The sequence below is a fragment of the Trachypithecus francoisi genome, unplaced genomic scaffold, assembly GCF_009764315.1.
Source record: "Trachypithecus francoisi isolate TF-2019V2 unplaced genomic scaffold, Tfra_2.0 Lachesis_group8, whole genome shotgun sequence".
Lineage (NCBI taxonomy): Eukaryota > Metazoa > Chordata > Mammalia > Primates > Cercopithecidae > Trachypithecus > Trachypithecus francoisi.
Genome location: NW_022681473.1, coordinates 85896005 through 85913462, shown reverse-complemented (window position 1 = coordinate 85913462; position 17458 = coordinate 85896005). Strand labels below are relative to the sequence as shown.

The following is a 17458-nucleotide window of genomic DNA, read 5'->3' as shown; positions in this document are numbered from 1 at the left end:
GATATTCATACATGACTTTTCTCTTTTAACTTTCTCAACAATCCTATGATCCACTTGTTACTATTCCCATTTGACAAATGAAAAACCTGACAGAAAGGGTAAATGAAATCATGTGCTTAGAGGCACGGTTGGCTGTTGCCCTTATTTTGTCTCATGTCATTCATACTCTTGTAGGATACATTACTGGGAGAGACTTCTACAATTTTGCTGCTAAGCTTTTTTAAATGCTACGTGAAATTTTCTTGATTAAAAAGGAATATCTTTTATACATTTTGGGGGATGAAAATAGTGGTTTCAATATTACTTTCTTAATAAATATTTGAGAAATGCTTTTCTAAGTAACCAGAAAAGGAGTGTTTTATAATAAAACTTGATTTCCTTTCTCAATTTTTTAAATTGACGATGATTGCTTTTCATGTGTATACCTTTAGCAACCATAAAATGGTAGTGTTTTAATTACAGGCAAAACTAACTGCAGACAGTGATGTGTTGCATTTTGACTGACTATGGTTTGGCTCTTATGTGTATGATGAAGGGTTTGGTGTAGTGTTATTGAAAATTATCATTCACAGATGATTTGAAGTTGGTTAACCTCTAGGCTTCCAGTTCTTCACACAGCCTCATTGCTTATTTGTGTCCTGAGCCTTCACATTTTATAAGCTCCTTTAGTAACAGCTTTTAAATAGAAAGTGTAGAGAACATAATACATTGAAAAGCTAATCCAGTTTCATTAAAAAGATTAAATTGTGTAGGTTTTTTGCTATAGGTACTGTATAATGGCACTTTCCTGAAAGGATAGTGCCTTAGTAGATTAACAGCTAAATATGAAAGCTTTTTCTATTAAGAATTTTGTATTCAAACAAGATTTGTTGCCTCTGCATTGGTAAGGCAGAATGGAAAATGGGCCGGGGATGGAACTAGTCTAGATATATGTTGAACTTTGATTTTTCAAGTGGAATTCTATTTATATTACTTTTTTGCCTTGTTATCCTTGTTTGTTATGGAAAAAGTCTCATACAGATGTAATCCGGTAGATGTATTTCGGAAAAATTGGGCACAAATCCAGGCTTTGTAAATGGAATTATGCTTTTCTGGTGACATAATTGTAGAGTGTTTTCTCTTTACTTCAGTTGTTCTCCCTCTGGAAGTAAAACTTATTTAATTTCAGTTTTAAAACTAAAAAATGTAGTATTCTTTTATATAGAATTTTAAGTAATGTATTTTAAAGAAATAACTCATTTGCAATTTTTAAAATTAGGCTTGTTTTTACTAGAACATATTTCTGAAGTTGGGCACTTAGTAGAATTAAGAACCCAGAGAACTTATGTCTGGTTGTTTATTTGCTCACTGGAGAATAAATCCCATAAAATATAGGATTTTGAAATTCAAATGCATAGCTTTACTTATTTGTAAGTTATAATTTTTATAGCGCTGGGTTTTAATTAAAGTATGTGCCTCAAATGGTGGCTATTGAAAGATAAAAGTCAAGCTATGTAATAGTTCCTTTCCTTTGTGAAGCCTGTGGTTTTATACCAATGTTTGTCAACAATTCAGAATTAAATATTAAATAGAATTATATCTTTTATGTCTTTGTTTTAGATATCTTATGTACATGTGTATGATAAAGGATATATTTTGTTCTTAACCATCTGTCTTGTCTTGAAGTATGTAATAGCTTAAATCAGGCAAATGCATCTATGTCTTCAAAATTTATGTTATGCATATTTCCTTTACAAACTAAAGGCCAGAAATAATTGGATTTTTTTTTTTTTCCAAAAGGGAGTCTCACTCTGTCCCCTAGGCTGGAGTGCACTGGTGCCGTGTTGGCTCACTTGCAACCTCTGCCTCCCGGGTTCAAGTGATTCTCTTGCCCCAGCCTCCTGAGTAGTTGGGATTACAGGCGATTGCCACCACACCTGGCTAATTTTTTGTATTTTTAGTAGAGATGGGGTTTCACCGTTTTAGCCAGGATGTCGATCTTCTGATCTCGTGATCCACCCACCTCGGCCTCCCAAAGTGCTGGGATTACAGGCGTGAGCCACCGCACCCGGCCAATTGAATTATTTTTCAGTTAGACTATGTCCGTGAATGTGATATTAACATGTACTGAAAATATGCAGATCTATTTAGAATGAGTTAAGGCGTCTCATAGAGCATATGTTAGATAGTAAATAGTGTCTATCACATAATGATTATTTTAATAGAGAAGAAAGGATTGTTAGCATTTATTTATGATTAACATCACGCCCTCCCTTACCAACAATATCAACTCTTAAGAACCTAGGAACTGAAAAAAATCAACCTTAGCCAGATAAAGGATATCTGTCAGAACTCTACAATAAGCCTCATACTTAATAATGAAATACTAGAAATATGTTCATTAAGCTTAGAAACATGATGATTACTATCGCCACTTTTATTCAGCATTATGCTGGAAATCCTAGCCAGTAAAATAAGAAAAATAATAAATGATATAAGAAATGAAAGGAATAAACAAAACTTTCATTATTTATAGAGGATTGTCTGTATGGGAAATCTGAGAAAATCTATATACAAACTACCAGAACTAATTATATAGCTTACCACTATTGCCGGATACAAGATAACATAAAAAGATCATGCTTCTGTACCTTAGCAAAAATGTTTAGAAAATGTGATTTAAAGAAGATCCCAGTTACAACAGCAACAAAAGTACTTTACTTAGGAATAAGTTAAAATGAGATATGGAAGAACTAGATGAAGAAAGTTATAAAACTTTATTAAAGAAGCTAAAAGAATATCTAAATAATAGGATGAGTAAATTCAGTAGTCTGGAGATGCAAAATATTTTCAAATATATCTGTTAATTGAATATAATTTCAAAAAAATTCAAAAGTTTGTTTTGCAGCACTTGGCAAAGTTATAGCTGACTCTAAAATTTATGCCAGGGTAAAAGGTCACAATGAACCCAGAGGAAAAATAAAGTGGGGAGATTCACCCAATCAGGCATAAAGCTAAAGTAAATCAGAATAGGAATAAATCAGTCAAGTTTAGGAACAGACTGATGTCTGTAGGAACTCTGTATATGACAGATGTAGTATAACAAATCAGTGGGAGAAAGAATGAACTATTTGGTAATCAATGCTAGGTTGACCATGTTTAAAAACAGAAGAGGTTGAATTTCTAACTCACGCACACCAACTGGATTCATTAGATTGAAAACCTAAAACTGAAAATAAAAACTTTAAAATTTTAGAAGAAAATATATGACAATATTGTTATGATTTATGATATCAGGAAGAATATTTAAAGTAAGACTCTAAGGTATTAACTTTTAAAGAAAAGATTATTATTTTTATTGTGCTAAAATTTACTAACTTTAGTGACAGATTCCATATGTGAAGACTATGAAAAGACAAATCACATTTTGGGATAGTAGACTTGCAAAGAATATGTGTAACTGATAAAAGATTAGCACCCAAATATGTAAAGAACATCTACAAATTAATAAGAGAAAATGCAGTCCAACAGAAAGTTGAGAAAGTCTATGAACAAGAAATTCAAGGAAAAATATATACATAATGTTTAACCAATATATTTTAAAATGTTAAACCTCACTATAATCAGGGAATCAGGGATATGTCATTTTTAAAGCAACTGAAAAAACTTATTTCACATTCATCATATCAAAACAATTAACAAGTCTAATAATACCAAGGATTGTCTGAAAAGTGGGGCATGGGAATTCTCATACAGTGCTGAAACAGCCACAGTAGAGAGAACTATAGCAATATCTACAAATGCTTATTCTTCTTAGCAGTTCCAGTTTTACTAATGTAAAAAGTCCCACATTTATTCCAGGAGACTGGAATAAAGATCTTACTTATACATTATTTGTGTGCATGATAAATGTACATCATTTGATAATAAATTGTGGTATATTCTATGACAGAAAGGTATCTAGCTAAGTAAATTTTAATACACAAAACATACTGTATATTGATTATAGACATATATGCAGTTGAGAAAATACAAGCTCCTCGAGTAATGTGTATGGAGTATCTTACAGTTTCCCTCTTGCTTCACCACATCACCAAAGGCCTGTTTACCTCAGTTCTTTTTACCTAGTACCTTTTACATGTCTGACTTCCAAAAAAAATTACAAGGCACACTAAAAGGCAAAATTTACATATAAGAATTATAGCTTTCTATTATAAATATACTAATATAAGAGAAAGAAAACTTCTATTTATAATAACTAAAAATGTAAGATATCTAGGAATAAACTTAAATAGGCAGAAACTATGTGAAGAAACTTTAAAACTGCTGAGTGGTAAAGATGAATAAATAGAAAGACATACCTTGATTCGAACAGAAAAGCTCAGTATTTTTAAGATTTTAATTTTTGCTTATTCTATAAATAATATAGTTAAAATTTGACAAGATAATCCTCAAGTTTGTAATGACAAGTCTAGAAACAATATAAATGCCTTTCAGTGGGGAGGATGATTTTAAGATAATTTTTATGTTTACTATTGAATATGTGCAGTCTGAAATGAATGGTGGATCTCTATTTGTTTTTCAAGATAGATTAAAAATCCAAGGACAGAAGAACATTGTGAATAATAAGCTCCCATTTGTTGGTGATAGTAGGTGGAGTGACAGAAGAGGCTGTGGGTACATAAAGAGGTGTTACTAGTTAAGGGCAGGTAGAATGGAAAGAATGAAGACATGTTTGGAGGCTATTGGAATAATTCCAAGTAAAAGTTGCTAAAGGACATGTACTAGGATAATGACATAGTGCTTGGTAAAAAACAAATCTGAAAAAATTATAGGTGAGTGTAATGTACACAAAGCTACCTGACCATTCCAGATTATGGGGAGAGAGGAGTCAAAGATAATGATTCCAGGTTTCAAATCTGGTGACAATATGTGGTTCCTTTCTCATCTGCCCTCCCCTCCTCTGTGTACTTTGCTGTTCCTTCTTTTATAAGTGGGGTAATGCTAAAGTTTTCTTCATCCCTTGTTTTCCCCACTGTCTTTCTTCTTTGTGGTTTCAGCTGTCATCTCTTTTTGAATGACTCCCACATTTTTACTTCTTGTTCTGATCTCTTTCTCAGCCTGTGGTCCTTCATATCCCTTGCTTGCTTGGGATGTTATGTTATGATCATGGTCTTAGTGTAATCAGACATCTGTTCAATTCCAGCCACTGTTCGGAGATATATTTCACCTTGGAAAAGTTCCTTAACTTCTATAAGGGTCAATTACCCCATGTATAAATGGGCATATTAATACTACTTACCTTTCAAGAGTGTTAACGGCACCGAATGAATAATGATCTTCTAAAAACAGTACATAAACTGGGCTCATTCTCCTTGGTATGAGGTGAAATGAAAGAAATTTAGATAATATATCTATCTACCTATCTTCTGTTTTTCTTGTTTTTGTCAGATAATCTATTATGAGCCATCATTTATTGGAAAGGACTGTCTGAAGTATAGCTCAGAAGGACACATCAGAAGGTGTGGGGCTAGTCCTTATGGATGGAAAAGTGGGGCTATATTAGTGGTGTGGGAAAGGAAAGGAAGAGACATGACAAAATGTAGAAATAGATTAAATATGAGAGTCAAGCAAGCATTAAATTATGACTTAGCTGATGTATAGAATAATGTGTTACCCTTTAGAGATACAGGAAGTTTTTACAGAAAAGTTAAGGAATTGACATTTATCTGTTGAATGTACCTTGTGTGGTGCATTTGTTACAACTGATGAAACGATACTGATACATTTTTATATTAATACTAAAATACATAGTTTGCATTAGGGTTCATACTCTGTGGTGTACATTCTATGGGTTTTGACAAAAGTATGATGGCATATATTCATTGTTACTGTATCATGTAGAATAGTTTCAGTGCCCTAAAAATCCCCTTTGCATCACCTCTTTCATTTTCCCCTCTCCCTGAACATCAGGCAATCACTAATCTTTTTCTTTGTCCACGTTTTTGCCTTTTCCAGAATGTCATGTAGTTGGAATCATCTAGTGTGCAGTCCGAACAGAGTGGCTTCTTTCACTTAGTAATATCCTTTTAAGATTCCTCAAGTCTTTCCATGGCTTGATAGCTAATTTCCTTTTATTACTGAATGATACTCCTATGCATGATGTACCACATTTTGTTTATCCATTCACCTACTGAAGGTCAGATTGCTTCTAAGTTTTCACAGTTATGAAAACTTTTAAGATTAAAATCTGAAAGTTTTTATTGATATTAGGCATTCATTTCTTAGGGCTGCTATAATAACAGTACCACAAACTGGGTGACTTAAAACAACAGAAATTTATTCTTTCATAGTTCTGGAGCCTAGATATCAGAAATCAAGGTGTTACCAGGGTTGGCTCCTGCCAACCAAGAGAGCTTTGAGGGAGACTCTATTCCATACCTTTCTCATAGCTGCTCATGAGGTTTAGCCATCTTTGATGTTCCTTGGATTGTAAATGCATCAGTCCAATCTCTGCTTCCCTCTTCACAGGGCATTCTCCCTGTTTCTTCACATTGCTGTCTTCTTGTGAGGATACCAGTCATATTGAATTAGGGGCCCACCCACCAGTTTAACCTCATCTTAACTAATTATATCTGCAACAACCCTGTTTCCAAATTAGGTCACATTCTAAGGCACTGGTGGTTAGACTTCAACAACATTATTGGAGGGCACAGTTCAACCCATAGCATGAAGTGATGATGCTTTCTAGGCCATTCTTCTTTAGATAGTCATCGTTTTTGTTGTTGTTGAATTATGGATGGTGATGTAACGTTTTCCAGCTTTGGCTAGTTGTGGTTTCAGCTGAAAAACCAAAGTGTCCTTGACTGTGTTATTAAAAAAAAAAAAAAAAAAAAAGGTAGGGGGGCTTCCCTATGCTTGATCTTGGATGTACTTTCAAATGTGTAACCAGTAAGATCTATCCCAGATGCCAGTCTGTGGCTCTACCTTGTTAGAATTTTTGTTTGCATGGTTCATTTGCCCACTTTTGTGGTTTGTCAGTCAAGTTGTAGAAAAAATAGAATAATTGATATAAACAGTTTTCTTTAGAAAGATTATCCAACAAAAAATAAGTTACTAAGAAAATCCTTTTCTTCTCTTCTGGGTTTTAGTACAGCATGTAAAAAAGACTGGAGGATAGTTTATAACTGTATAGACTCATTTTTCCCTTTCAGGTGATGATTATTTAGTGTTTTGCAGATTTCAGACAAATTCTTTCCTGTTTTTCTACCATCTAACCATTCCATGTGAAAATTGATTCTTAAACTTGCCAACTTCTAGATCCAGTTTATAGTAATTTCCTAATTGTGTGTGTGTAAGAGAGTGTATTTTTGTGTTTGTGTGCCTCTGTGTGTGAGAAAGAGAGGGAGAGAAGAGAAAGGGAGGGAGTGAAAAAAGAAGTTTAAGTCACATGGAAAATTACTGGGCAATTTGAAAATAATTTGATGAAGTGGGCATGGAAGAAAATCAGGGCTGGGAAGGGAGGGATACCAAACTGATTATGTAGTAGGAATAAAAAAAGAATTATAAATTTTAGTCTTGTGTCATTTGTTTTCAAGTAAGAGTTTTAATAAGATTATCAGATTTTTCTTGATAATAAAATGATTAAATATTGTATCAAATGCTATCAAATAGCACATTTTATGGAATCTTACCTATTGATGTGGCCAGAGCTCCAGACACAGGCAGGGTTCTGATGCATCTGATAGAAAGGTTGGCTAGCCAGTTAGTAACATTATTTTGACCCAATAAGAGAAAGTGCTTAAAGTATTCTAGAGGATTTCTCCAGGAGTGAATTTTCTTCCCTCATATCTGAGGATTATGTAACTTATTCTCCACTAAAGGTATTTACATGTGAAGGCAGAAAAACCTAATGGACCAGACTGGCTTTGCTCTCTTGGTTCCTAACCCCCATTTTAACAAGATACGTTCCTGGTGTTTTTGAGTTGCCTCTCTTGTTTTGACCTCACTTCATTTATTCATTGAATCTGCTTTCTCTCTTCTTCCATTGCTGACATATCTGAGATCCAGTTCCTGTCAAGTAAAAATCGTCAAGTATTATTCATATAATTATTTCTATTTTTTTATAAGCCTAGGGTCAGATTTGATCACTTTTCCAATGTATCATATTTCTCTTTATTTCTGTTACCATAGACTAATCCAGGATTCTGTTTCCTTTCATAGATTATCATCATTTCATCCTCATCCTTTTTGGTTCCATGCCTTCCTTGACCATGCCATCTGCCCCTATCAAAGGCCTGCAGTGAATTTATTTATTTATTTTTTTAACATGACTGGTCAAGTTTAAAGTCCTTAACTTCTCCCCAGTATTTTATTATAAAAATTTCTGAACACAAAATAAAGTTTACAAAGGACCCGGCTGTATCCACCATCAGAATTCTGCCATTAACATTTTACCCTATTTCCTTGTTTTTATCTGACATCCATCATCTGTGTATCCCTCCATCCATCTATTTATCTAGCTAACTTTTTGATGCGTTTCAAAGTAAATTGCAGACATCAGTACTTTTCCAAGTAAATATGTCAGCATGCAAATAAATATATGTGGTTTTTCTTTTGATATAAAATTTATACCTATTGAAATACAGAAATCTTAAGTGTACATTCTGTGAGTTTAGAGAAATGCATATACCTGTACAACCCAAATCCCTGTCAAGATATAGAACTTGTCACCCCAGATACTTTCATCATGCCCCTTTTCAGTCCACACGCTCATTCTCATCCCCATAGCAACAACTGTTTTGAATTTTTTCATACTATAGTCTTGCAGAATTTCATGTAAATGGACCCATACGACATGGACTCTCTTGCTGAAGGCATCTTTGAAACCCTTCACTAGGATACCCTAAACTTTTACTCCATTTTTATTTCTCAAGCCATCTCCTTTATTCTCTCAGGTAGACATTATTATATTAATTTTCCTAGGTTTGTCAGACTCTTTGGAATATTGCAGCTGTCTTCAGTACTCATAAGAAATGAAAGAAAGGGAAAAGATTTGCTGCTTTCCTTAGAACCGTTAGATGCTTACTATTCTGTAGCTAAATCTAGAACATAGTAGTTAGGAGTCAGGGAGAGATTGATTTATGGTTCCCTATATGACATGCTTTCTCATGTTAATCCCTTTGATGAGTATTAGAGAAAGTGTGTCATATAGGGAATCTCTAGAGCAGAGAAAAAAGCATCATGTGAATAGGCCATTTTGGTAAAAGACAGTGAAAACTTGTGTTGATGCTTCTATTATGTGAATAATAAGTACAGATGTTCCTCGACCTGTGATGGAGTGACATCCAGATAAACCCGTTGTAAGTTGAAAATACCATAACTTGGACTATTGTAAGCCAGGGACTGTCTCTATTTTTTGTTGTTGTTTTTTCATTTTCACGGTGCTTTGCAAATCTCTTTATGGTGCAGTTATCTTGATTTCATAGTTGCTAACTTTTAAGGTGGGTATTAATATCATGTTAATAATATGAATGGTGAAACTAAGACTAAGAGGTCAGTATGGTGGTAGTGAATGTGGAGGTTTTTTAGGGGTTCTTAGGATATGAAACGTAAGGTTTTGCAATACACCACAGATCCCTTGTATATTTTAATTTTGATTTTCCCTTTTCAGCTGAATTACGGTTTAAGGTATTTTTTTCTTTTTTTTCCTCTAAAAAGTATTTCTGGGTTATATTTTCTGAGACCTGGCTATCTGAGAATGACATCCTGCTGCCATTAAACACTTTATGGGAGCATATTCCTTCACAGCTTTGATGACATTTTGTTATTGTCTTGTAGAATATGGTATTATAGATAACCTTGAAGCTAACTTGATTTTGCTTTCTTCAAAGGTAATTTTTTTCTGCCTATATTCTTATAGTTTATATTTTAATTCTTTTAGTTCAAAAAAATTTGCCAGGGTGCAACTACATGTGTCTCTGTTCGTTGATTTTGGGTGGAACATGGTAAACTCTTCTGATCAACATCAATTATGTATTGGACTTTTTGCTCCTATTGATTTTTTTTTTCATTTAGAAAATATGATTCTTTTCTTGATTATTTTCCATGATGATTTTATCTTTGTTCTTTTCCTTCAAATTCTTACAGCACTTTTCAAGTTTGCCCTCAACATTAAATCTGTTTTCTGAATAACCAATGCAATTTGTTACTAACTCCATACAGATTTTATTTCTGCTATTACATTTTTAAATGTCCTTGCAGTCATTTTCACCCATTTATCTTGTTTCCTTGTGTCTCTCTCCTTATGGCTTTCTGTTTCTACTCTATTTCTTTTTTTCTTTTTCTTCTTTTTTTTTTTTTTCTTAGGGCAGGGTCTCACTCCCATTGCCCAGGCTGTAGTGCAGTAGAGTGCATCATGGCTCACTGAAGCCTTGACTTCCGGGGCTCAGGGTAATCCTCTCACCACAGCCTCCCGAGTAGCTGAGACTATAGACCCGTGATGCCATGCCTGCCCAGCTAATTTTTTGCATTTTTAGTACAGACAGGGTTTTGCCATGTTGTCCAGGCTGGTCTTGAATTCCTGCTTTCAAGCAGTCCACCCGCCTTGGCCTCCTAGAATGCTGGGAGCATAGGAACGAGCCGCTGTACCTGGCCTTCTCTTTCTGTTTATTAGAAATACGGCTTATTTCCTTTTGAGTGTGCCAAGTACTTCTTTTTTTTCTTTTTTAAAGTTTCGGGTTGATATTCTCTTTTCTTTGTCTTTTTTTTCTAGGCCTTTTTTTCCCTAGTCTTTTCTCTCGTTTGATTAAGGATTTGTTTAGAATCAGTGTTTGTCAACAAACACAGGGTCTAGATTGCCCCATCCCTGTTCTGTTCACTTGAGTGCTAGTTGGAGTTCCTTTTCCTATCTCCAGTGTAAAATTAGTTGTTTATATACAACCTTTAGCATATGCCTATTGTTAAAAGTCTGTCATCTAGAGCAGCTCTGCTGGACAAAGATAGGATCTTGTATTGCTTCTTTTCATTGCCTCGCTCTTTGACATTCTGGTCAGAGAGAATATAAGAAAGCCTATGTGTGGTTCTCACAGTGTGCTACTTGCAAGAGTTTTCCTCTTTTCTCACTTTATAAAACTTTATGAGGATTGTATCTCCCATGTTTCTGTATGCCTTTGCCAGAACTACCCTCCTCTCTTCTATACATAACATAAATATTTTCCGGGGTTGCTGGTCCTTTCTGAATGTAGAAATGTAGAGAAAGAGGAAGTCATGTGGAGCAGTGCTGTAGCAGCCACAAGAAGGTATACATGTGCAATATGGGAACTACTGCCCAGCGTTATAAGTGACATAAACGTATTTCTTAGTGAATACGTTTGGTGGTAGACCAGGGGAAGAATAAAGCATCTTCCTTTCTATAATCTTTCACGTGGTTGATTTTTTTTCAGTATACTCTGATATTCGTTTTGTATCTTTGGGTCTAATTTTGTTGCTTTCATAATTAGTAGAATTATTAGCAGATTCTGGCAATCAGTTGTTTGAACTTTTATTATTAATGATAGACAACACTTATTACATACATCTTGTGTGTTAACACTGATATAAGTGCTTTAAATGTATTAACTCAGTTAATTTTCATAACAACCTATGTGTGGTACTATTGTTACCATTTTATAGATGGGGAAAATGAGGCATAGAGAAATTGAAAACCTTGTCTAAGACTACCAAGTTAGTATGTGGTGCAGTCAGGATGTGAACCCAAGTCTATATTTTTGTATATGGCCAGTTTTTGCCTTTTTAACCCCATCTTCATAGGCCAGTCCTCCTTTCCTTCTTCTCTTATGACTACATAAGATTATTGAGGGACTGGCAACTAGACAGCATTTTTAAAAGATGACCTGTAAAGATGACTTTTCTGAAGTTTAGATATGGCACATAAAAAGATATATGTGTGTATATACTATTTCTTTAGGTATTGCATTAAAGTTACTTTATGAAATAAATTGTTAAACTTTCAAAGAATGAATTTGTTTAGATTGCAAATTTATTGAAAATAAGTTAATTTGTTCTTTGTAGTTCTTAGTTATTGGCCGCAGGTGAGCCAGATTGCTGAAGATGGAGGAATTAATGGGACTGGAGACAAAAATTTACTGTTTGACGGTGAAAGAGGTGGGAGGAGGTGAGGAAGGCTTTTGGTAGTTAAGGGGGGATATATTTAGCATATGACAATTTGGGTGTGTCTCTGTGTTCTCTGGGTTGTAACTCTTTTAGAGAACTGTTTCTGTATCCACATTCTTGGAATATAGGGCAGCATCCTTCACAAGGTAACTACCTGGTAATATTTGTTGATCATGATTTTATTTAAACTCTTTTTCAACAAGATTATTTATCAACATCATTTCTAAATTCTCTAAACATTAAATCTACATAAGAACTTAATTTTGTCTGAGTTTAAATGTACTATGGCCCTTTAGCATTGCTTTGGAATTCATTCAACTATAGTTCAAATCTATACACTGGCATTTTAACTATGTGATCTTGAACTAATTACCACTTTCGGCTGCTTTTTCCTCATCTGTGAAATGAGCATATAATACCTCTTTTATTGTTAGGCTGTCTTAGGAGGCAGTGCAAAAACATGTAAAATTTTTTGTGTAACAAATGTAGAGTGCTTTGATATGATTTAAGCACTCAGTAAATGCTTTCTAGAAAAACATTAACTTCATATATTATACATGCCAACACTACAGTTTAACAAATTTGATTTAAAATAGTGTATGCGATACGATGTTATAACTTCAAGAACAAGCATACTCAGTTGAAATATGAGTGAAAAAGTAGCCTTTGAATCGAAAAATGTTTCTTTTTTTGTTTTTCCCACCCCAGGTCCTGAGGGAGTCTAACAAGTTAGCAGAAATGGAAGAACCACCCTTGCTTCCAGGAGAAAATATTAAAGACATGGGTCCGTAATGGTATTTTTTGCTTAATGTCCTCCGTTCTGACTGTGCAGAATGTTCAGTACTCTCAGCATACAGAGAATAAACTGGCTGTCAGAGATACCTCCTGTCTGGCAGAACTCTTTACCTACAGCCTTCCCAGCATCTTAGTGTGTTCTACAAATGTAGGCCTAGACCCGCTGCTAGTGTTTGTGTTTGAACTCTGGGAAACATGCAAATTGAATTATACTTTGCCTCTTCTCTGGTTACTTTCTTTAAAAGTAGGTGGCTTTTTGCTAAAACTGTTGCTAAAGCCTGTGAAGGAAAATTTTATTATTTTGAATTACTATATTCAGATATTGAGTTGCCTAGATAAAAACATTGAATTGTCACCTTATACAAGTAATTTTTCTTAAAATACCTTCTCTTCTGTTTGCTTCCTTCATGTCTTTCTTCTCTGAATAAACTCAGGTTAATTTTTGGCTGAAATACGTCATCTCCATCGCATCTGTTTGTATGTAGATGCCCTTCTCTGCCCAGCCTAATACTTACAATATGGACTGGAAACTGAAAATGAGCTTATAAGCTGTGTTGTTTTTTCCCTCATGCTTCTGTTTTGTTTCATCTGTGTGATAATCTACAGATATCTACTCATAAACTCTTGAGAAATAAAGTACTATGTTAGAAGAATGAAGTGAATGATTTCTTAGTTAATATAACTGCTTTCATTTTGTTACCAATCATAATTTTTAAAAAGGATTTTAAAAATGCTTAATTTTACTTGGCTAGGTGTCATTTCTATGTGTAAAAACAAACCAAAGGGAGGACCTGAATTCTAAATGGATTATTATTTACTAAATTTAGCTTCCTAGTCCTTAGCATGGTATTTGTCTTTTCTTGCTCTTGACTCTTGATTGAATAACCTCTCAGTCTTCTTCTTTTCACCACTCAGTCTTATGTATACACCAGGCTCTCAATCTGAACTACCTACTTACATTTCTTCAGAATTGGCTATTATATAATGATAGTAGTTATTATTATTGAGTGCTTACTATCTCAGTCATTCTCAGAGAGTATATTCTTGAGAATAACATCAACCCCATTTTATAGATGAGGAAGAAAACTAAAGCATAGGGAGATGACCTAGCTAATAAGGTTATATCTAGCATTATGACAGTTTCTTTTTTCTTATTCTGAACTTAATGCCATAACTGCAGCTCCCATTATGAAATACGGCTTTATTAAAAACCTTCAAGTTACCACTCAGTCTCCTTTGCTGGCTCCTCTTCCTTTAATAGCAACATGCCCTAGGACTTCATCCTTGATCCATTTCCCTTTTCCCTCCTGTATACTCTTTTTGGTTGACCATATCTAAATTTGTAACATCACTTGCCATATATTGGCTGATGACTCTAAAATTTGTACCTCCAGTGTGAACCCCTGTCCTAATGTAAGTAAACAAATGCCTCTATCTTAAACACACATCCTTGAATATCCCATAGGGACCTTATACCCAGCATCTCCAAAATGGAAATCATCACGTTTAACCCCAAATGTACTCTTTTTCTTGCATTCTCTCTCTCAGTTGACATCAATACCAGTTGTCCATTTATTCTAGTCAGAAATCTGGTTGTCGTACTAGACTGCTCTTTTTTTCTTTTCTGGACTCTTAACATCCAGTCAGTTACCTGACCTAGAGGAGTCAGTGTCTAAGAATTTCTTGTGTTTATCTTCTTTTCTCCATTGTCATGATCTCTTGAGGAATGATGGAGGGTACAGAACAAAGCAAAGACTAATGATGATAATAGTAACCTAGGTATAAACCCTTGAATTTTTGTATTGTACTTAAAACTTTAGAAGCACTTTTATGTGTATATTATCTCATGATTTTAGAATAAAGGGTAAGGTGTAACAGAAAAGCACTGGCCCGAGAATGACATTCCTGTGGTGGGATATAGGATAGTAAGGCTGAGTTTTCTTACACGAGTAAGAAAACTGACTCTGGAAGGAATCCAGAAATGTTTTTAGTAACCTGGAATAAAGCTTTCCTAGTTGAGGTAAAAATTCATAAGGGAAAAAATATTATTTGTGCAAAGCAAGTTTTGTGTATTTTTATATAATGATGGGTTCATTTAATTTTAAAAGCTTCCCTCTAAATGAAATGTACATTGGAAACAATGATTTAAAAAAGTAGTTTATACTTAAAATCTTCCTAAGGGAACTATTTTGAAGGTTAGAAATGATTGTGAAAAGATCAGCCTCATTTCAAATTCCATACAAAGCAGCCAGTCCTTCGAAGTGTTGAATGAGAAGCAAAGTCAGGAGGTTATTAAATATATTTCATGGCCCCAAGTTTTCTCAGAAGCCCATTGCAAGGGTCTTAGAAAGTTGTTGCTCTACAGAATTGTTCCTTACTTCCTTGGAATGATGAAGATACTCCTTTATCTGCTGATTTGGTGTAGTAATGACATACTAGGAATTTATGAATGTTTTAAGATATAAAAACCATGTACTGGACATTATGAACTGTGGCATTTTAAATAATATTTTGAGATACTGATTCCTAAGTTATCCTGCATAATCAGTTAATGCATATTTTACAAAACATAATGCCATGTAGATCTATCGTTTATTTAATAAAACATTATTTGTGATTATTTCTTTATAAAGTCTGGCATCAGTTGGTCAGCAGTATAATATCCTCTTCTTATACTGTTATTTTTCTAAGAAATTACATTTTAAATGTGTGTCATTTCACCTGTAAAATTTTCCCCATAAGTATTAATCAGATCAGGAGTTTGTGGAATAACATGTTTTGGACATTGCATTTTTAGAATAATGTTGACAAACTTGACTGTGAGCAGAGGAAGATCAGGAGACTGGGGAGGTTACATAGAAACTGCAATGAGATGATGGCGACTGTGCCTTGACATGCTTATTTTTAATATCACCATTACCAGTACTGTTTCACCCATCTCTGCTGCAGCTACCCACACTGTTTTATCTAGCCAGGATAGTAGCCCCTTTGTTTACTTATGTTCTGTCTCATGGGACGAGAAGTTCCTCCCCCTCTTCAGCCTATCCCATTTAATTCTATGTTTCTTCCCCAGATTAGTGCAGGGATGGAAGCTTGGGTTGTAGGATTCTGAGGTCTCTGGAAATTACTGGTTCTGTTATTTTTCAGCATAAATTAGTCTAGGAATCATAACAATTTTATAATATGAGATACCAGGTTTTAATAGCACATAATGTATAGTGAACTGTGGACTTCTTGCCTTTTCAGCCAAAGATGTAACTTATATATGTCCATTCACTGGTGCTGTACGAGGAACTCTGACTGTCACGAATTATAGGTTATATTTCAAAAGCATGGAACGGGTAAGAGTCGGATTAGATTTTTATATGTACATGAGTGTGTTGTTTGTAACTAGTTTTGTTCATTTTTGATTGATCATTTCTAATTAAAGCATTTCTGATTAAGATTTTGATCAGCTATATAATTGGACAGTATTAATTGCTCAGTTTTAATTATTTTTTCTTTCCTTCTTTAGGATCCCCCATTTGTTTTAGATGCTTCCCTTGGTGTGATAAGTAGAGTAGAAAAAATTGGTGGTGCTTCTAGTCGAGGTGAAAATTCTTATGGACTAGAAACTGTGTGTAAGGTAAATGTTATAATGTGTATGTGATTTTCTTTGGTTTGAAAAGCTTTGTATTAAATAGAACCTCTGTTTTGAAATTGGTTTCCAAAATATCAAATGGATTTCCAATTAGAAATGTTATTTTAGTATGACATTGATAGAAGAAAACAAAATTTAGCAGTAATAGAAAAGGTGATTCATGAATTAGACTTAATTCTTTTGGGCCCAGTTCAGTCTACATATTTTGATATATTCAGAAATTCATAACTTACTTTTTAATAATGATCATCTTGGCTGGACGTGGTGGCTCACGCCTGTAATCCCAATACTTTCAGAGACTGAGGCAGACAGATCACATCAGGTCAAGAGTTCGAGACCAGTTTGGCCAACATGATGAAAACCCATCTCGACTAAAAATACAAAAATTAACCGGGCGTGGTGGCGGGCACCTGTAATCTCAGCTATTGGGGAGGCTGAGGCAGCAGAATTGCTTGAATCTGGGAGGCAGAGGTTGCAGTGAGCCAAGATAGTGCCACTGTACTCCAGCCTGGGCAACAAAGCAAGACTCTCTCTGAAAAAAAAAAATAACAATAATGACCATCTTTAATGCACATAGTACTGATAGGATACCACATACTTCCACATTCATTATTTCACTTTGAGCCTTATAGAAATGCTGTGAGGTAGGCACAATAGACATTATTACCTTTAATTTACAAATTAGCAACATAAGGCTCTGAGCAGTTCCACTACTTTGTAGTGGAAGAACTAAATAACTAAATATGATATATTCATCATCACCTGTCTTTTCTATTTCTAGTTCTCATAATTTTTCTTTTTTTTGAGATGGAGTCTCGCTCTGTTGCCCAGGCTGGAGTGCAGTGGCGTGATCTCAGCTCACTGCAAGCC

General features: G+C 34.5%; 1 protein-coding gene across 7 annotated transcripts in view; it reads left to right on the top strand.

Moving 5' to 3' along the window:
* The window catches only part of MTMR2 (myotubularin related protein 2), an 89035-nt gene that overhangs the window by 43614 nt on the left and 27963 nt on the right, over positions 1-17458 (top strand). For 5 of the 7 annotated variants that reach the window (XM_033206383.1, XM_033206386.1, XM_033206387.1 and 2 more), the window contains 3 exons: positions 12862-12937; positions 16195-16289; positions 16463-16573. In XM_033206383.1, the coding sequence (XP_033062274.1) occupies positions 12862-12937; positions 16195-16289; positions 16463-16573 (282 nt within the window). Of the gene's footprint in view, positions 1-12051; positions 12155-12861; positions 12938-16194; positions 16290-16462; positions 16574-17458 lie in introns of all 7 variants that reach the window. The other 2 variants (XM_033206389.1, XM_033206390.1) reach the window with 1 other exon arrangement.